At 40.3% G+C, this 21,649-nt stretch overlaps 1 protein-coding gene across 4 annotated transcripts in view; it reads right to left on the minus strand.

The window, feature by feature from the left end:
- Positions 1 to 5,091: 5,091 nt before the first annotated feature.
- RAG1 (recombination activating 1) overlaps positions 5,092 to 21,649 on the minus strand; it is a 63,867-nt gene continuing 47,309 nt past the window's right edge. For 2 of the 4 annotated variants that reach the window (XM_054438688.2, XM_063670983.1), the window contains one exon: positions 5,092 to 11,569. In XM_054438688.2, coding sequence (XP_054294663.2) covers positions 8,424 to 11,555 — 3,132 coding nt within the window. In that variant the 5' untranslated portion in view covers positions 11,556 to 11,569 and the 3' untranslated portion in view covers positions 5,092 to 8,423. Of the gene's footprint in view, positions 11,570 to 11,700; positions 11,774 to 16,740; positions 16,863 to 21,649 lie in introns of those variants that run through there. The other 2 variants (XM_063670985.1, XM_063670984.1) reach the window with 2 other exon arrangements.

Below are 21,649 nucleotides of genomic sequence, written 5' to 3' on the forward strand. Positions count from 1 at the left end.
TTATAGAATGGGGAAAAGGGGTAGGACAAGAGAGTTGTGGACAATAAAATAATAAACTCATAGCAATGGGTGACAAATTTGAAACTGTGTAGTCCAGGCTGTCTGTGCAATAACAGTTCATTTTTCCTTTAACTTGGGATATACTGGGAAAATTAAGAAATTGGGCTAAAATATTTCTAAGTTTCCTTTGTTTTCTTTTGCCCTACTGAAGAGATGTTGTGACCAAGGTAACTGGAAATGTAGAAAAGACTATTTGAAATGCTATGCAAAATGTACAGTGATAATGCAAAAGAGGTAGGGTTTGTGTGTGTGCAAAAGATGGATAATCATCAATTTTCTATTATGAAAATGTATTAGTTTCTTGAGGAAAAAGATGAAAAAAATCTATGTGAGATTAGGTATTTATTTAAACCTTGATCAGACCTTAGTATAAAAATAATTTGCAGGTCTTGGCCTCCAAGTGAGTTGGTATGTATTTTGCAATGGCACAAATATGTTGTCATCATCAAAAAGAAGAAAAAGATTATATAAAGGCCAAAAGGGGGAAAAAAGAAAATTTCCAAAGAAACAAGGAAAAAAGCCAGAGAAAGAAACGCTGACTTCATTTTTAAAAATGAGGCTATCAAGGACTGCAGAACCTTCCTTCATCTCCTCTTGCCTCGAGTTGGGCACAGTCACCTAAAGAAGCGAGACATGTGAATTAGGAGGCAGTGTATCATTGAAGAGAAAAAAAATGCTTGAAATTGCTACTCCATCATTTAGATTTATATGCATAACCCTTCTTAAACTTGGATCAATTCCCTCACACTTTATAGCTTCCAAAAGCATTTCACTTGTACCCCACTGCTGGTGTGGTATGGATTGACTCATGGCCTGCCTCAAACTCTTCAGTGGTTTTTCCCTTTGCACTTCTGGTGGGACTCAAGTCCATTGGGTCCTGCATGATAAAACCTCTGCCTGGTTCTCCAGCGCAGCACCTCCCTCAGGCTGCTCCTATGCACTTACCTTCCTTCAGTTCCTAAACACTGACAATTGCTCTCTCCTCACAGAGTCTTCCCACAGACTAAGTTTACTCCAGGTCTCTCACTCCAGGTAACCTACCTGACCTCACCCACTCATTCTCCCAGTCTCCACTGAAAAGTTCCTTCTTCCTAGATGCTTTCTCTGATACCGCAGGTTAAATTCTATTGTCCTATCATACTTCATACTGCACCTATTGTGCTCTGATCACATGTAGTGTTTTTCCTTCATAACACCTACTAGAGTGTGTGGCTATGCATTTAGAGTCCTACTGTTGATTTGAAGTCTGTCTCTCCCTAGCTGTTTGTGAGCAGAAACTATGTTCTTCACCACTGTATCTCCTGTGCCAAGCCCACACTGCCCACAGAAGGCATCTTACAAATATGTATTTAATATATAGCCTGAAGTAACTAGAAAGGGTGAGAAGGATGCAGACCTTACCTGGGTCTTAAAAGGTAAAAAGGTGCTACATTCTGAAAGGTAGAGATAGCACTCAAATATTCAAATATTTAAAAACCCAGGTCCAGAGGCCTCCAGCAGTGCTGCGAGTTACTTGCTGGATTGTGGAGTGATCCACAGTTCCTGAAAGATGGAGTAGGGCTGCGAGAGTAGCATAAGGGCACTTGGGTCTTGGGCCACAGGCTATTTACCTACAAATACAAACATGTTTCAATATTTTTTAAAAAATGGTATAGCTGTAGAGAGACAGCCAGACTGAATCTCAGCCCTGACTGGAAGGGAGCTGGGAAGCCTCCAGCTAAAATGGGTCTATGGTACTTAAAAATGTGTGGATGTGGCTCTGCCATTTTCTAGCTGAGATAAGCTTCAGTTATTTCAAGCGTAACATGGAGATAACAGGAGTATCCACTTCAAAAGGATCAAATAAGAAAATGTATGCAAAGTGTTTAGCAAAAAAAAGTTTGGAAAATGGTAGCTATTATTACTATTATTTATTATTATTATTAAAAGCACTGACTAAAAGCACTTGGACTGTAGCCAGTTCTGCCATTTTCTGAGTGATCCTGGAAAAGTCAACAACTCTGACCAAAATTTTGAGTGTATAAGCAATATTTTTCAGATGTTTGTTCCTCCAAATCTCACCTTGAAATGTAATCCCCAAGTGCTGGAAGTGGAACCTGGTGAAAGGTGATTGGATCACAGGGACAGATCCCTTATGAATGGCTTGGTGCTGTCCTCATGATAATGAGCAAGTTCTTGCTCTAAAAGTTCATGCAAGATCTGGTTGTTTAAAGTGTGGAGCACCTTACTCCCACCCCTTGCTCCCACTTTCAGTATGTGACACCAGTGTCATGCTTTCTTTACAACCTGTAGAACTGTAAGCCAAATAAACCTCTTTTCTGTATAAGTTATCAAGTCTCAGATATTTCTTTATAGCAATGCAAGAATGGCCACATACAGAAAATTGGTACCAAGGGGTGGGACATTGCTATAAAGATACCTGAAAATGTGGAAGTGGCTTTGGAACTGGGTAACGGGCAGAGGTTAAAATTGGAAGAGTACGGAGGGCTCAGAGGAAGACAGTAAAATGAGGAAAAGTTTGTAACATATTAGAGACTGGTTAAATGGTTATGATCAAAATGCTGATAGAGATATGGACAGTGAAGGCCAGGGCTAATGAGGTCTCAGATGGAAATGAAGAAGTTACTAGGAACTGGAGTAAAGGTCACCTGTGTTATTCCTTAGCAAAGAGCTTGGCTGCATTGTGTCCACATCCTAGGGATCTGTGAAGGTTGAACTTAAGAGTGATGACTTAGGGTATCTAGTAGAAGAAATTTCTATGCAGCAAAGTATTTAAGATGTAGCCTGGCTGCTTATAACAGCCTAAGATCAAATACAGGAGCAAAGGAATGACTTAAATTTGGAATTTATATTTAAAATGATAGCAGAATGTGAAAGTTTGGAAAATTTGCAACTTGACTTTGTGATAGAGGAGGAATTCAAGCAGCTACAGAGCAACCACTGGCTAAAGAGATTAGCATGACTAAAAGGGAGCCAAGTGCTATTATCCAAGACAATGGGAAGGTCTTGAAGGCATTTCAGAGATCTTTGAGGCAACCCCTCCCATCACAGGCCCAGAGGCCTAGGAGTAAAGAATGGTTTCAGGGGCCAGCCCCAGGGCCCTGCTAACTTGCACAGCCTTTAGACACTGCTCTCTGCATTCAGGCCATTCAACTCCAGCTTTGGCTCAAAGGGCCCCAGATACAGTTCAGGCTGCAGCTCCAGAGGGCACAGCCATAAGCCTTGGCAGCTTCCACATGGTTTTAAGCCTGCAGGTGCTCAGAATGCAGAAGAGAAGAAGGCTTGGCAGCTTCACCCTGGATTTCAGAGGATGTATGAGAAAACCTGGGTGCTAAAGCAAAAGCCTACTCTATGGGTGAGCACTTGCAGAGAGCCTCTGCTAGGAAAATACAGAGGGGAAATGTTGGGTTGGAGGCCCCATACAAAGTCCCTACCAGGTTATTGCCTGGTGGAGCTATGGGATGGGACCGCAACCCTCTAGCCCCGAGAGTGGTATGGCTACCTGCAACTTGCAACCTCAGCAGGGAAAAGCTGCAGTCACTCAACTCCAATCCTTGAGAGCAGCTGTGGGGGCTGCACCTTGCGCAGCCATAGGGGTGGAGCTGCCCAAGGCATTGGAAGTCCACTGCTTGCAGAAACATGCCTTGGATGTGGGACATGGTGTCAACAGACACTATTTTGGAGCTTTAAGGTTTAATGTATGCCCTTCTGGGTTTTGTGTGGGGCCTATTACCCCTTTCTTTTGGCCAATTTCTACCTTTTGGAATAAGAGTATCAATCCATCCCTGTACCACCATTGTATCTTGGAAGTCAATAATTTGTTTTTTATTTTACAGGGTCAGGAAGAAATTTGCCTTGAGTCTCCAATGATGAGACTCTCTAGACTTAGGACTTTGGGACTTTTAAGTTGATACTTCAAATGAGTAAAGACTTTGGGGGACTGTTGGGAAGGGATGATTGTATTTTGCAATATGAGGAGAACATGAGATTTGGAAGGCCAGGGGCAGAATGCTATGCTTTGGATATTTGTCCCCTCCAATATCCATGTTGAAATGTAACCTCAATGTTGGAGGTCAGGACTGATGGGAGGTGACTGGATTATGGTGGCAGATCCCTTATGGATGGCTTGGTACTATTCTCATGATAATGAGCAAGTTTTTGCTCAGCAAGTTTACATGAGATCTGGTTGTGTAAAATTGTGTGGCACCTCCTCACCCATGTTCCCATTCTCGCCGTGTGATGCTGCTGCTCTCCTTTCCCTTTATGCCATGATTGTAGCTTTCTGAGGCCATACCAGAAGGTGAATTAGATGCTAGTGCCATACTTACTGCAGAACTGTGAACCAATTAAATCTCTTTTCTTTATAAATTACCCAGTCTGATGTATTTATTTATAGTAATGCAAGAATGGCCTAACATAAGCTGGGTGTGGTGGCTCAGGCCTGTAATCCCAGCACTTTGGGAGGCTGAGGCGGGTGGATCACAAGGTCAGGAGATCGAGACCATCCTGGCTAACACGGTGAAACCCCATCTCCACTAAAAAATACAAACAATTAGCCGGGCATGGTGGCGGGCGCCTGTAGTACCAGCTACTTGGGAGGCTGAGGCAGGAGAATGGCCTGAACCCAGGAGGTGGAGTTTGCAATGAGCCGAGATCGCACTTCTGCACTCCAGCCTGGGTGACAAAGCGAGACTCCATCTCAAAAAAGAAAAAAAAAACAAAAACAAAGAAAAAGAATGGCCTAATATAATAAGTATGTGAATTTTCTGGAGAATAAGTCTGTATTTTCACCAGTCTCAAAAAAGTGAAAAAACAAACAAAAAGATTTACTGTTTATTCTATGTATCTGGGGGAAAAAACTGTCTCATCCTACATTAGGATAAATTTTACACATAATCATTATTCTATTGTCCTTTAATCCAAAGACCACCAAATTTATTCTGTATTTCTCTCAAAGTAAAAGATGTTAATTTTTAAATGCTGCACTCAATATTATTATTAATATTTGAATAGAAATTATAATACATACCATTTTCGAATCTTAAACTTTTATTTCAAATATTCAAACATAAAATTGCTGACAATAACCATAATATTAATGAATGGAAATATTAAAATATAAAAAGTATTGAAACTTATATTTCATTTTATTTGAAAACATTTGACATGGAAATACAGGTCCCCTGCATCAAATAAATCCATTGCATCCTGGTACCTGAATTTTCTCTGAAATAGAAAAAAAAAAGGCTCTTGGAAGCCATTAAACAAAATGTAAGGTTATTTGTAAGAAAATAAACTGAAGTGCAATTCTACAAAACAAAAAATAATCACCAAAAATGATTTCTGAGGTATATTTATGTAGATTACCGTAGTTAAAATAAGAAAATGTAAAATGGGTACAATGTATCTACTGTTACTTAAAATCTTTAAACATCAAAAGAATACATCATCTGTCATACAATCACTGAAGACACACACATATCTGCAATCAAAAACCACCTGCATCCAAATAATGGTTTATTCCTCCCAACTACCACTGGCGCTTATATATCCTGCCTCTTATCTGTGTGGAATTTGAACTCTGTTTGATGTAATGCAAGACCCACACTCTCAATCAAAAAAATCTTTATCTTCTTCTATATCTTGTGGGAAAAAAATCTGAGGCAAAACTAAATTCCAGTTCACCTGGAAGAAAAAGACATCTTTTTCTCCTCCTCTTGCTTCTCAATGCATGTTTATTAATCCCAAGGCTCCTTTTGACCTCACCGACCAATCATCAATTTTCATCAGCCATTATCACTGGTCCCTGCAATGCACCTGAGTGGCTTGGCAGGAAAACTTGTAGAATCAGGTTTCACAGGAGAAAAATACATTGCACTTCTGAAGTCCCAGTATATACTTCACACACACACACACAAATGCTCGATTCAGTGTGGCGAATTTCCCTGGAGTACGTAATTGCACTTGCAATAGGCATTGTTAAAAATAAAACTCTAGTATAAAACTAGGGTCTAGGATATTGCAATCTCAACAATAATGGCAAAAAACCATAGGCAGTGTTTCTACATATTGAAATTCCTGCAGCCAGATGTTCCCAGGGTTTATCAAAATGTGATCTGATTAAGGGATTATTGGAAAGGTTGTGCTATAAATCATGCTCTTAGTCACATGCATTCAAAACAGTTCCTACAGTGTTAGAAAAGGATAATTTAATACAGGAAAGTATTTACAGTGCCACCAATAGAGTAAAAGAGTAGAAATGGGTAAAAAAATCTATAAACCAGCATGACCATGCTTCAGGGAATAGGATGATTATGTGAATTTAGCTGTTTATTAGTGCAGAGACATGCTGCAAGGATTAAGCAGGATGAAGGGAAAGGGTGGCTTAGTAGCCCATTCATTTCCAAAAAAACAAAACCAAGAGTTTTCAAAAAAACTAATGTTAAAATATGTATATGTTTTTGACAACTACATTAGAAATGACTTTGATATTCTGCATATAAAAAGCAAGGAAAACTGCTGTATTTTTTAATGAAAGATACTGAGTTCAATCCCTGCAGAAGCACCAAATACATACCATTTAAGATAATGTCACTGATGCACTTTTGACAACTAAATTGTCAAGCTCTTTGATATACTGTGTATGAAGAGTAGCAATTATGGCCAATAAAATCAAAGGAAGAAAAACTAATTAACACTAACATATCATTATGACTCACTAGCATATAAAATTCCATGCCTGCTCTACATTGCCAGCAACTGGCAAATCCCAAATTCCTTAGGATGCAGATAATAGTTTCCAAATAACTGGAGCCACAAGAGGGTTAGGGGGCCCTTTGGAGCTTTTGTGTTGCTTTCTTCTATCAACAGGGCCAGAGCACACAAATGACTTAAAAACTTGCTTACCCCTGCCCCATAAAAATGTAATCCCAAGATCATGTGCTATAGTGATTAGTTGTGAATCCTAAACAAATTCTGATACTACCTTATAAACACAGTGATTAATTTGTGGTGGAAAGAAGAAGGGCTTTGGGGACAAAAGGACTATGTTCAATTTCCAAGGCAAGTATTTATTACCCCTAAATAACTTTGAGCAAATCATTTAAACCCCCATGAAATGGAGATAATAACAACACCTACTCCTCAGAATTGTCGTAAGGAAAAATGAGTGTGAAAACATTCCACAGTGGTAAAAAGCACTGTGTAAATGTTAACTCTTCTGCTGTACTGCATTTGGACTCCATCTAAACTTAGCAGATGGAAAAATACAAGGTTATCCTGCTACACAATTCTGAATCCACTGAAAGTAAACTGATCATTATAGAAAGAATAACACACTGCAGAGGAGAGGACTCTATGAAACCTAGATTTAGAAAAATTGATTCAGGTTTCATTTGGAGAAAGTCTGGCAAAATGTTTCAGTAAGACATGAAATATATTTTTAGACATCAAGCTAACATATATTTTTACAAGCCTCTGTGGCTTCAAGATTGTAAGCAGAAGCTCTAAATTTGGAAACTCTAAATTACTTGAAATTAAAAAGTAAAAATAAAGAATCATACTTGGCTTCTGATAGCTAAGTAAACGTATATTATCAGAAGATTTAATAACTAACTGTAGCTAACAGGTGTATTCTAAATTCATTATTGAAAAATCCGTGACAGCAGATGACCTCCTAAACTCTGAAGGTTACAATAGATACATAATTTAAACATAAAAAAGGACTGATTTTCTCAAAGTTGTCCTGATGTAAGGTATTTCTGCATAAATATAACAAATGGGTAAATGCACTGAGAGCACTTTGTAAAGGTCATCATGCTGTACAAATGTAAGATATTATTAGAAAAATTTAAAAAGTTCTTTTGAATCTTATAGAACAAGCCAAGATATGTAAAATTACAAAAATGAAGAATTATTCAAAAATGAAATAGAAGGCACTTATCATATCTCAATACAAAATATAATAAATCGAAGGGGAAAAAAATGAAAACCACAAGACCAGTTTCTTTCCTGGCCTCACTGGCTGTTCTTTGACAACCTTGGCTTTGATTTTCATGACAGCTCCCCAACACACACAGATATTTGCTCATCTCTGGTCCCCTGCAGTTACTCCTGTTCTGAGTTATTGAGCTTTCAGATAACTGATTTTTCCTGTTGCTTTTCGGAACTCACTAAAAGGCTCAAGTAATCAGCTCATCAGTTTCCATTCCTGACTTGAGAGCATCTGTAGCATCTTACTCCAACCTACCACCTCTTGGATGGTGAAGCCCCATACACAGCAGTAAAGGGTGCTAGGAGAAGCCCTCAATGCAACCCAGAGGGAAACTCAATTCCAAAAACCAACTCATAAGTGGTTGCCCTACTTAAAATTCCATTGAATCTTGGCTTTCTAGAGAGTCCTCTATGCCTAATGGGTCCCCTAAGCTTGCCTGAGAGTTCATGGTAAACCCAGAGGTTTTTAATGAATTATGAGCATTCATAAACTTCTGGAGGTATTTGGAGGTGTACAACCAGTGGTGTTTCAGGACATCTTCCATCTCGTAGCATTTGGACTGCCTGGCATTCATTTTCCGGAAGCGCCTAAACAGTTTGTTACCAGACTCATTTCCCTCACTTGCCCATGCCCCAATGGAGCCATCCCTCTCAATAATTTCAGGAACATGTGCCAGGGTTTTGTGAAAATAATTGGTGATTTTTCCCTCATACCTATACTTGAACTTGGTAGAAAGGAGCTCAGCAAAACGCTGTGAATTGAAACTGTACTGGCAGAGGGATTCTGGGCACTCTTTAGCAGGGCATGATGACCGCCATACTGGTTTCATCTTCAGGTAAAGATCCATCAGCTCCCTCAGAGCCTCATGCCTCCCCTTGGAAGGAATTAACTCACAAACTGCATCCACAGTCTCTTTGGTCATGAGCTTCCTGGCAAAGTTGCCATTCATCCTCATGATTGGTTTGAGGTTCATCTTCTTCCGGAGATGTTTGTCCAGTGTGGCCTGCCATCTTTTCCTTTCCTCTTTGGAAGCATTGGGATTCTTATACACTTCCCCTATCTCTAGCTGGAAGATCTTGTAAAACTCAGCTGCATTGCCAATGTCACAGTGGAGTGCGTCTATGGAAGGGACTGTCTCAATGAAAGGTTTAGCTGAGACCCCTTTCACCCGATCCCGCAGTTCTTCCACAGACTCATGGTAAGGGTTGGAACGCCAGACCTCATAACGTTCCAGGTTCTCAGCATGGCTTCTGGTTATAGAGTGGAAGACAAGATTTTGAGAGGCTTCCAGACGGGTGGCATCACAAAGAGTACAAATGTAGACTGAGCCAGAAGCCTCGAGGCCTTCCACTTCCCGCACAAGTTTTTCATCATAGCCAGTGCCCCTGAAGATGAATTTGAAAGTCCGGAGAATGCCTCCCAGCTCAAGCTTTAATTCACTGCTCTTCATGGCCTCCCTCTCAGCAATGAGAGGGCTCAGGATGGCAGTCAGGGTCTCATGGTCAGACTCATCTGCCAGCATAAGGCACAATGGCTTGCAACACAGTTCAGAGTTAGGTTTGGCTTCTTCAAATACCTTCAAATTCTGAGAGCTGTGGGCAATAGTAATTTTCATGATTGTGAATGAAAAACGGACTGCCTTTTCTGGAACTACTGGCCCACTCCCATGCTTCTCACTCACATCTCCCATTCCATCACAAGACTCCTTCACCACCACAGTGAAGGGGCCATTCAGGTAATCATCAAGGTCTTGGGATCTTATGCCTTCCAAGATGTCTTCTTCCATGTCCATCAAAGCAGACACCAAAGCTGAATCATAGCGGAACCTCTTTGCAATGGTGTCCACTGGGTAATCATCCACAGAGGATGACAGTCCAGACAGCCCATCAATAATGCCAACATCAGTGCTGGAAGACACATTCTTCAGAGGTGGCTGCCACTCAAAGTGGTGGTAGCCCGGCAGAAGTATCTTCTCAGCATTCCGAAGGGCATGCAAAGGCTGAAAAATCTGTCTCCCTGTGATGGCTTTCACAGTCCTGTACATCTTGTGGTACTGACTGCAGCTGAGGAAGGTGTTGACACGGATGGCCAAGCAAACAGCTGGCTGCAGGCCAGAGCCCTTTCCCTGCATGATGGCCTCCAGCTCATCAGCTTGCCTGTGCTCATTCCTCGCCCTCAGAGCCAGCAGGAACAAGGTCATGCACACGGACTTCACATCTCCACCTTCTTCTTTGTCAGCAAAGGCTTTGACTTGCAGCTTGAGCTCCCTCAGCCGGTGCTTCTGAGCTCTCCGAGTCAGCGACAGAAGATGTTGGCGGGGCCGGCCCCCTTTATTAATGTGCACAAAAGTCTCTTTTGATTCCTTGTGACTTGAGATGTGGTGATTATATTTTTCCAAACTGACCTCCTCATTGCACTCTTTTGCTGGACATTTCACCATCAGGGAATTCAAGACGTTCAGAAAGGACTTCACTGGACTCTCCAGGTCAGTAGGGAAGCATGGATATCGGCAAGAGGGACAATAGCTGCCCATGACTTTGAGGCATCTGAGAATGCAGACCCGGCAAAAGACATGCTTACAGTTGGTCTCCACAGGGTCAGCCAGAATGTGTTCACAGATCTGGCAGGAGATGGATTTCACAAAGTGCTCCGGGAAGTCCACTGCAAGGAGCTTGGTACTAAGATGTATCTTACTGCAGTTGGCGATCTTCTTCATGACATCCTTGCTGCTGATCCTTGCCTGAGCTCTTCTCTTGCGCTGACTGGCTTGTCTCGCTTGGTCAAGCACAGTTTTGAGTTTTTTGCTGAGCTGCAAGTTTGGCTGAAGACTCTTCCTCTTGAGTCCCCGACGGGCAGTGTTGCAGATGTCACAGGATGGTGTGTGGGGGTGCCACTCCATGGTCACATTCCTTGGGAAGTAAACCTCACATGGGGCACTGCTAAACTTCCTGTGCATGATGCTCCAGCAGTTATGGCAGAACTCAGTGGGGTGGATCGAGTCAACATCTGCCTTCACATCGATCCGGAAAACCTTGGCAATGAGGTCCGGCCAAGAAGTAGCTCTCTTTTCCTTCTTTCGTAAAAGGCCTAGGGTTTTACCATCCACAGGACCATGGACTGGATATCTCCTGTTGTGCTCATCAGTTCTAAAAGAATTCCCACAGATGCGGCAGAGATGTCGAAGGTTGGCTTGATGGATCGCTTTGCCTCTTGCTTTCCCGTTGTCATGAAATTTCTTTGAAAACTTAGGGTGGACTTTTAACAATGGCTGAGTTGGGACTGGCTTCTGACCATCAGCCTTGTCCAGGACTGCTGGAGATTGCTCCAGAGAGGGTTTCCCCTCAAAGGAATCCTTCTTTTCCTTTTGAGCTTCTTCAGGTGTCTTTTCAAAGGATCTCACCCGGAACAGCTTAAATTTCCATTCTGAAAATTTAATATGTGGGTGCTGAATTTCATCTGGGGCAGAACTGAGTCCCAAGGTGGGTGGGAAAGAGGCTGCCATGCTGGCTGAGGTGCCTGAGAACAATGAAAACAAGTCATATTAAGACCAATATCAATATCCCACTGATGTATCTTATAAATAATAAAAATAAATACATTCAATTATTTATTCATGTATTCCAAAAGATATGTATTAAATCTTCTACCTTAATATATCATGTTAGGTGCTGATCATAGAGTTATTTCCTCTTCTGACAGTGTTTATGGTTACTTATACCTGTTAGACACATATAAATGTTTAAATATATACATGTAAAGTTGTATTTCCTTCCACAAAAACCTTAAGGTCTTTAAGGACAGAATCTTTGATTCATCTTTGCCTCCCCAAGGGTCCCAGTATACATTAGGTGCTCAATAGTTATTTGTTCAGTAAATGTAAAGATAAACAGGCTACTAAAATCAAAGAAAAGTAATATTTTCCACATTGTATTAGCCTCATTGCACTAGCTGGACAATATATTTCCAGCTTTTTAAAGCAGTCTTCCAGGAGGTTGGTTGTTTATTTCTTCCAAATGGGTCATAAAAGGATGATAAAGCTGCAAACCCAAAGAAACTAATTATTCACTACTTGAAAGGATGAAGTGAATTTTGAGCTTTATGAATGCAAACTAATAATAAGTATCATGGATAGTAATTATGCTTACAATTTTAATTAGTGAATGCTGTTGTAAATTATAAGGCTGTGTCTACATTAGAAACAAAAAACACGAACTCTAAACCTGCAACAAACCAGAGTGTACATAGACTGAGATTCTAAGGGACTTTTAAGATGAAAAATTCACATGGTTTCAGATAAAACTCACACAGGTCATCCTGAAAGTCATTGTCGGTCGATGGTCATTAGCACTATAGTTTGTAACATAATAAGAAGAGGTTGGAGTAATGTTTCTCTTCTGGTAAAAAACATTGGCAATTACATATGCCAGGAAACCCTACTGATTTGAGTTGTAGTGCACAGATCGCTAGCGATGCAGAAAAAAACTCTAACAATGCCATGTGAGGTGTACTCTCTAGACCCAATTAGATCAATCTTTCCCAAATTACTTAGTACATAATTGGAAAAAGAGCAAATGTATTTTCAATCCATCATCCCATCCACCTATCAAATTTGCGTGGGTTAATTATTTTGACCCACCAGTTATATCAAGTAACATATGTTTTTCCCTCAATTGATCAACTAACAAAATCGATGACAATTTTTATGGTCACATAGTTATGGAGACAAATTCTCAGACGAATATACTTTGAGCAGGGGTGGGATTAGGAGGCACAGAGGGGCAAGAGTTAATGCTGACAGCTGCTACAAAAGCCTCTTTTCAAGTCCCTGCTTTACTGAAGTTTGTTCCATCTTCTATGCATTACACATCAGAAATTGGTGTTTTGGGGCACAGGCACAGTGGCTCATGCCTGTAATCCCAACACTCTGGGAGGCCAAGGCGGGTGAATCACTTGAGGTCAGGAGTTCGAGACCAGCCTGGCCAACATGGTGAAACTCCATCTCTACCAAAAATACAAAAAAATTTAGCCGGGCATGGTAGCAGGCACTCGAAATCCTAGCTACTCAGGAGGCTGAGACACGAGAATCGCCTGAACCCAGGAGGCAGAGATTGCAGTGGGCCAAGATCACACCACTGCACCGCAGCCTGGATGACAGAGCAGAACTCTGTCTCAAAAACAAAGAAATGGGTGTTTTTCATAAAAATTAAAAGCAAATTTCTAAGACTTGATTCACAGAGAAATCCTATTAGATTGTTCCCTATGCAGGACTATGCAAGAGTTAAACAATACACAGCCATTTCAAATGTCTCATTAACCTCAAAAAATATTTCAACTGCAGCCCAACGAACACCTCAAAATTGCTTATAGTTCAATTCTGCTTCCTAATTCTCTTCTGTGGCAGGTGCTAGGTCTTTCCCTGTGGCTCCCCTGCCTCTTAGGTTGAACTCAACCCCAAATGCCTTCTCATTCCTTTAGCATTTTACTTCCCAGCCTATACTTAAAGCACTTGCTCTCTGGTATTCCAAGACAATATTTTGAGTAATTCTTTTTAAAATGCATGACCGTCTCTAGAGCTCATCAAGTTTAATATTGACTTTCACATTGAGTAAGTCAATCATCAGGCATGTTTGTAGGATCCTTAGAACTATCTCATTTCCCTACACATTTCTCCCCTGACTCCCACTGGCCTGCATTACTATACCAAAATCTACCAAACTACATTTATTTAAATACTCCTGTGGAAGGCAACCAAAGCAAAAGTGGACAAATGGGATTGTATCAAGTTAAAAGCTTCCGCACAGCAAAGTAAACAATCCACAAAGCGAAGACACAATCCACATGATGGGCGAAAATATTTGTAAGCTATGCATCTGACAAGAGATTAATAACCAGAATATACAAGGAGCTCAAACAACTCTATAGGAAACAATCTAATAATCTGATTTTAAAATAGGCAAAATATCTGAACAGACATTTCTCAAAGGAAGACATACAAATGGCAAAACAGGTATATGAAAAGGTGCTCAACACCACTGATCATCAGAGAAATGCAAAACAAAACTACAATGAGATGTCATCTCACCCCAGTTAAAATAGATTGTATCCAAATGACAAGCAATAATGAATGCTGGCAAGGATGTAGAGAAAAGGGAACCTTCATACACAGTTGGTAGGAATGTAAATTAGTACAGCCACTATGAAGAATAGTATGGAGGTCCTCAAAAAAACTAAAGATAGAATTATTATATGATCCAGCAGTCCTACTATTGGGTATTTATCCAAAGGAAATCAAATCAGTATGTTCAGAGACATCTACACTCCTGTGTTTATTGCTGCACTATTTTTTATCCTTACTTGTGATTTTTACTCCCTAAAATAGACGTGTATTACTTTTGGTAGAAGATAAAACTTTAAAGAACTAGACTTAGATTAGATATTTTTTATCTATTCAATTAGCAAAAATTAAAACTACTTATATGGTTCAGCATTAATAAAGGCATGGAGAAATTAAGATATCTCCATACATTCTTGGGAGAAGTATAAATTGGTATAAAATGCCTACTAGACAATTGAGCAATGTCTTTAAAATTTTTGAATATATTATCTTTGGTGCAATAAATCTCCTTTTGGGAAGTTATCCAAAAGAAACATTTCCACAGGAATGCAACAATATTTATACAAAGACAGAGAGAGAGATTTGTTTCCAAAACTGTTACTTTGAAAAAGCAGGAAACAATATAAATAATTACCCAAAGGGCATTTTTAAATAAACTATGGTCCAGACATACAGTGGAAAACCATGCAGAAAATTTAATTTTCTGTATGCACTGATGCATATGTGCAATTTCTGTATGCATCAGTGACATGGAAAGATGCTCACATGAAAAAGTAGAGAATAGAATGACAATAGCAAGTATAGTAGGATTCTCTTTATGTAGATATGTTTGTATTTATACATATATGAAATCACAGGAATTATGAAAGGATATACACTAAAATCTTAACAGTGTTTAATTTCTGAAAAAAATAGAATTGGCATTGTTAAGAGGGCCTTTTGCACTTTTTATTTTATTCATTTTTGTATCATTTGAATTATTCAAAACAAGCAAGTAACTATTTTTATTAATTTTGTGATACCTTTATTTTGGATAAAACTGTTTTAAAGACTAGATGTATATGTGCTCATAGTCACTTTTCCATATTTTCTTCTAAATTTCCCCCAGAAAAACTTAAGATCTGGCTAATTTCAAATCTGACCACCACCCTTAGTTTTTCTTTCTTTTCGGATGAACATGGAGAAAGCAGGCTAAAATATGGACCTGTAGACAGCACGAAGTTAGGACTGTGAAAGAGTTATCTTGGATTCATATTTTTTGACACTCAGAAACCTTGCAAATGCTTGATCTCCTCTCTTCTAACAAAAGATCTCAGCAGCAGACCAGCCTCAGGATGTCAAAGGCCGAGTGGTTGGTGCTGGCTCAGCCCTGTCCTCACCGGCCACTGCCATCTCGACATTGCCATCTGACATCAGAGCTACAGGGGTGCCTCCCTCCACACAGCACAGATTCATTTTGACAGACTAGTTTGGGGTGGCTTGGACAGTGCAGGAACAGTAGTTTCTGGTGAGTGATATCATTAGTTCAGGAGACCAGGGCACAGCAGCAGCAGCAGCCCCCCATTTCCATCCCAGCTGCCCACCCTACACACACACACATACACCCCGTTACTTGGCCCACAATCTTCCCTCCTAACGTCTTCAACTTAGTCTGTACACAATTTCCAAGTAATAACTGTGTGCTCAAGTGTGACCTCTCATTATCACACCCGTTCCACTTATTCATTCACTCTGCAAATACTATCATCTGTTTTTTGCCAAACATCATGTATCAAAAATGTGACAAAATAAAAAGCCTTTTTATAAGTCTCAAGTATCCACAAAATAACACTACAATTCTTGCTCTTCCTTCAGACAACCTCTTGCATGAACCACTTCAGAAAGAGAAATATATCATCACAATCCCTGGCCAGGAATCCTGACTCAAGAACATAACCTCAAAGCAGGGTCTCTACCGTGGCAATTCTCAAAATTAATACAAATCAGAATCATGAGCGAGTTTGTTTTTAAAAAGAAATGCAGTTCATCAGGTCCCAAAGAGTCTGGCTGTTTGGGAAGGAATCCAGAAATTGCATTTTTAAACATTCAGTGATTCTAAAATGAGTGAATATTTTGAGAAACACTGGTCTCCTACTTAGGCCAACCTAGTTCAGGAAATGCCTGGCAATACTTGTTAATACCTGGGAAACCATACATTTCCTCCCACCCTAGAATTTATGTTCCTGATTATTTTTCTCGCCTAAACTAACAGTATTTATTTCCAAGAGTCTCACACCTTACCTTCTGCTGATTTGTACACATTCATTCAAGAAGCACTCCTTAAACCTTTCTTCTGACAATAGCATTCATTTATAGTAATTCAGATATTTTGCATCTTTCTATGAAACTTCAGTGGCCCTAAACTTGGCCTCTTGTACCTTTTTTATTTTCATACATTAAAAAAAAATTGATGTAGCTTTGCTCATTCCATCCCCTCATCACCTGGAAGGAAAAAAAGCTCAAGCACTTCTAGTTAGAAACATAAAAATGTAATAAATATTTTGGCTCAAGGCATGAAAAGTATGAGTGTTACCTTGCTCAGCAGGCTGCCTGGCCAAAGTGTTGAGATGTCTGCAATTTGGTTGATATTACTCAATACCAAAGAAAAGGCAAAGTGTGTTCTCTGCTCTCTCCTTGCTCTCTTGTTTCTCAGAACATACTGCTGAGCTGTTTATCAGCTTCCACTGTCCTTCCCAGCCTCCCCCACCATGGAGGGCTAACCACAAATGATGGCAGCCAATCATGGGCCAGGAGACCCCAGCTCCAGCTGCCACCTGGCTCTTTAGGAAGCTTAGCTCAGGGGGGCCTGAGTGTAGAACCATGTGCAAGTGTTTGCTGGGGCACTGGCTGCCAGTTCCCTCCCTGAGAATGTTTGGGTTGGAAATGGTCTTGTCAGTCAGTATAAGCCCCAGCTTTTGCCAGGGTTCTGTATCTCTGTGCCTCGGTTCCACATCTGTAAAAAGGAAATGCTAGTAGTATATACCTCAAAGAGTCAATAATGCTATACAATGAGAGTTATTATAGGAAAATACTTGAAACGATGTCTGCCTCTTTGCAGATGTTCATCAGATATTAACACCACTATGGAATTTTTTTATTATTATCTTGAAATGTTATCCAAACAATCTCAGAACCTTTCAACCTGGTCAAATCTTGCTGAGGAAGGTTGATGCTCCTTGTAACTACTCTCAGTTTAAACATTACTCGAGTATGGACGTCAACAGACCTGGATTTAAATCTTGACTCAGGCCTTTGATTCATTGCTTAAACTTTATGAACTTGAATCTCATCACCTGCAACCTAAGATTAATAATATTAGTCCCCATTATTGAGAGCAATGGGCTAGGCTTGTAAGTGTTTTATGTGTCATTTAATTTTCACAACAATCATACGCATCTGATAGTATTATGTCTAAAAAGAAGCGACAGAAGTTCAGAGCAATGGAATGACTTGCCCATGGTCACACAGCCACTACTTAGTGAAGGTGGGATGGAATTCCAAAGCTCATGTTCTTAATCACTCCATTATACCGCGAAAGGAGAATAATGAAAGCCACTTTGTAGTAATAGTCTAAGGATAATTCAAGAATGAATAGGTGTATACACACCTCTGTCTCTGTTTCAAAACCCCTTTATAATTCTCAGACCAGCTTTATCCCCAAAGTCTTTCTGTGTTCAGCTAATAAGTGAGAGATTCTTTGCTTGTCTGATTCTCAGCAAAAACTGTCAAGGAGGCAGTTGCAAGGATTTCACTGTTCTGTGCTGCCCTCATTCGAGGCTCCTCTTACATCTCCCACTCTTTCGCATTTGGACCTATTTAACCACGCAACAGCCCTGGGGCCACAGCTGCTCACTAAAGACGAGGCAGAAGCCACTGCAGTTACACTGGGGGAGAGGAGAAACTGGTCTGTGGCTTCTAGGAGCTTCAGTGTGTTTTTCCCCAAGGAGATGCAGCCTTTACCTGAGGGTCATATTTGAGGCAACATGGTGAGAAAAGGCAGGTGAGAGCTAAGAATTTCCTGAAGACAGTGTTCATGTTCAACAGGACCATCAGGAAGCAAGCTTTGTGGCCCTGGGCCCTCCTTACACAATGAGGTCAAGTAGAGAGGAGTCATAACATGACTTACATGCAAGAGGGTGTCCTTCCCCCCCATCCTCCTGCTCCTTAAAATCTTGCATCTCCAATGGACTTAAAGAAAGAAAAAGAAAAGGCCAGATGTTCACGCTTCCCCTTGAAGGAAAGAGCAAAATAATAATATCCCACAGTATTAGAACAAAGCAGCAAGTTCAAGCATCAGGCTTCAGTTCTGTAGGTTCACTTGGAAGTTACATGAAATTAAGTGACAAAATGCACTGGTTTCTTTTGGACTTTCCTTGGTTTAGCACCGAGAGTCTAAGGTGAACAGAGTTTGTTGGTTGCCCATAACCTCCAAAGCAGAGTTAGAAAATTTCTCTGAGCTCAAAAATTTATAAATGGAATCCTTTTCAATTTTTCTTGGACAAGTAAGCTGGTCAAACGGACTCATCAAAGAATGGTGGGGGTGTGAGGTTCAGACCAGATAATGGAGGAGCTTTCTCTCTCTCCCTCTCTCTCTCTCTTTAAAACATATTTAACATAGATTTCTGTATTGCTCAATTTTTCATCAGTCATGTATACTTTTATAATTAGGAAAAATCACAATATTTACAAATGAAGTACTCAATGAATTTTAAATGAGACATAACAAAATATTGGGTGCATATGAAGATACAGTTTTCTAATTGCTCTGTTTGATAAAAGTCTGGATTTGTATACATCACCAGTATTTCCATGTTTGTCCCAATTTCACCTCCCAATTTCTCCCATCCGTGTTGAAATCAAGCCGCTTGTCTCCTATTGAGAAGTGAGACCTCCCTTGGATCACCTGGAAAAAACAAGTTAAACAATGGCCCATTGTCCCTCCGGACACTAACATTTTATTCACTGTCTTTATTTCAAATCTTTCCCACATGACAAGCAAATCTTAACTTGCATCATAAAATAGCAAAGTCAGAGATGCCTAGGATCCATGTTGTTCCCAGCAAATTAAAAATAAAACACTGCCGACATGTATTGGCCAATTGTTGCAAGAGACAAAGAATGAAAAGGGTGAACTAGAGCCTGGACAATTTGATGCCAAGCTCCAGCCTTGAGCGCAGACCTCCCAGACTAGTGATTAGCTGTGGTTAGTCCTGGAAGAGCCGACAGGCCCTTCACTGGCTCTGCTCCTCCAGGCAATGTGCTCCCTGCATCCCTGCTTTCACCTGCCTCTCCATCCAAGCCCCAACCCCCCTTAGCAGGTTGCCTACACTTATTCCCCTTGGCTCCCAAAGGCCCTTTTAAGAGACCTTTTCAAATTCAATTTCTTCCCAGACAGCAATGAGTTCCAATTGCTGATAACAATCAAAATCTACTCCTGCAGCCATGGTCTGAGTGTGTGAACGCTGCATTTTGAGCTCTTATCATAATTCAGCAGATGCTGTTTACGGACATTGAGATTACATACATAAGCATGTGTCTTATACATCTCTAACTAGCAAAACTCTTGTCTTCTAACATCACCAATTTGAAAGCCAGAACTAGAAGGGAACTTAGAGGTTACTTGCCCCAACGCATGTATTTTATTTATTCCTGAAGGGCAGAGTGTTCCTGTTCCATATCACAGAAGGAAATTAGTAGCAGAAATAGCATTACAAATCCGATCTCCCAGCTCCCAGGACAACGTTCTTTCCACTACACTGAAAAGGGAACATCCCTCCCTAACCCATCCAAGATGCATCTTAGACGGTAAAGAAACTCAAGCTGGCAATGGAGCAGAACCTTAAGAGGTCGTCGCTAGATCGGAGCCCTGGGTGAGCATGCAAACTCGCCACCCTGCACTGGTGGTGGAGAGACAGTGTCTCCACACAATCATTTCTCCCCCACTTTCTCTGTCTTAAAATTTTTTTCTAATTAACTCAATGTGAATTACCCCTGTTAGTAAAATCTCTAATGTGTTATTAATTGCTCTAAACGTCGGCTGCAGCTCACTCTCCATGCTTTCAGGAGTGCTGCTGCGGGCTTTCTGATTTTAGCTACACTGTTTTCTAAGCAGCTAGTGCCACCGTGTGGGCAAAGAAAAGTCTATATTCTTGACTATCAGAAAAAGCCATAAGAAAAAGTCTCAGAAGTTGTTGAATCCATGAACTGGTTAAGAAGAAATCATGTATTTGCTTCTCTTCTCTTCCCTCTTCCCCTTATCCCAATCTCTATTCTCTCTACCCCCTCTTCCACCATCACTTACCTTTGTAGAAATCCCCCATAATTCCTATAGACTAGGAAACAGAGCCAAAAGCTTAAAAGGTCAAAGTAACTTGCACAAGACCCCACATTTCATTAACTCCAGTCTTCCACAAAGGTCAAGAGACAACACAGGACTCCATTCTCATTGTCTTGCTAATCCTGACCAGTCCCAGAAATGTGTAATAAATGCCTTCTTCTTATTTCTCAAACAAGAGAAGACATGAGGACCAGGTATTCATGAGAAAATCTGAAGAGCTGAGAGTAAAGGCCGGTGCATAAGATTGCTAAATATCCTTTCTAATCAGGAGACATCTGTTCCATTTCCAAACCTTACAAAATAGTGAGGCATTGTTTTGCCTCCTCATCCTACTTACCTGCAAAAGATCGCAGATTGAGTTCAAACATTGACATAGGAGGAACATGACCTAAATTTCTCAGAGCTAGTATACAGGTTTGGGGAATAAGCTTTCTCAACTCTACAGTAAACATAATGGCCTGAATGCCTAATTGCAGGATACCAATAAATGTCTTTACAAAAAGCCAAACTGGGCAACTGCCCAGTTTGCCTCAGTGAGGGCTTTCAAATTTCACAATATTTTTTTGAGGATAAGAAAAGGTTAGTTTTTAAGACAAAGGAGCTTTAGCTTTAATTTAATTCAATTATGTTTAAACTATAATAACTATGTGGCTTTGTTTTATATATAATGAGAACAATTGCTAAATTTTTCATAAATTTTAATTAAAAACTATATTCACTTTCAACTTATGAACAGTTAGTGCTTCTGGAGAGAGATGGAAAAGGAGCATCATTTTCTGATTATTTTTGTACAAAAATCTGCTATGAGAGAGAGAGATTATTACAGGAATTGGCTTGCACAATTATGGAGGTCAAGAAGTCCCACAATCTGCTGTCTTCAAGCTGGAGAACCAGGAAAACCAGTAGTGTAATTCAGTCCAAGCCCGAAGTCCTGAGATCCAGGAGCACGGTTGTCTGAGGGCAGGAGAAGACGGACATCCCAGCTTAGAGAGAGCAAATTAGGCCTTCCTCCACTTTTTTGTTCTATCTGGGCCTTAAACACATTAGGTGATGCCCATCCACATTGGTGAGGGTGGATCTTCTTTACTCAGTCTACTAACTTAAA

This window comes from Pongo pygmaeus, chromosome 9 (genome assembly GCF_028885625.2).
Source record: "Pongo pygmaeus isolate AG05252 chromosome 9, NHGRI_mPonPyg2-v2.0_pri, whole genome shotgun sequence".
NCBI lineage: Eukaryota > Metazoa > Chordata > Mammalia > Primates > Hominidae > Pongo > Pongo pygmaeus.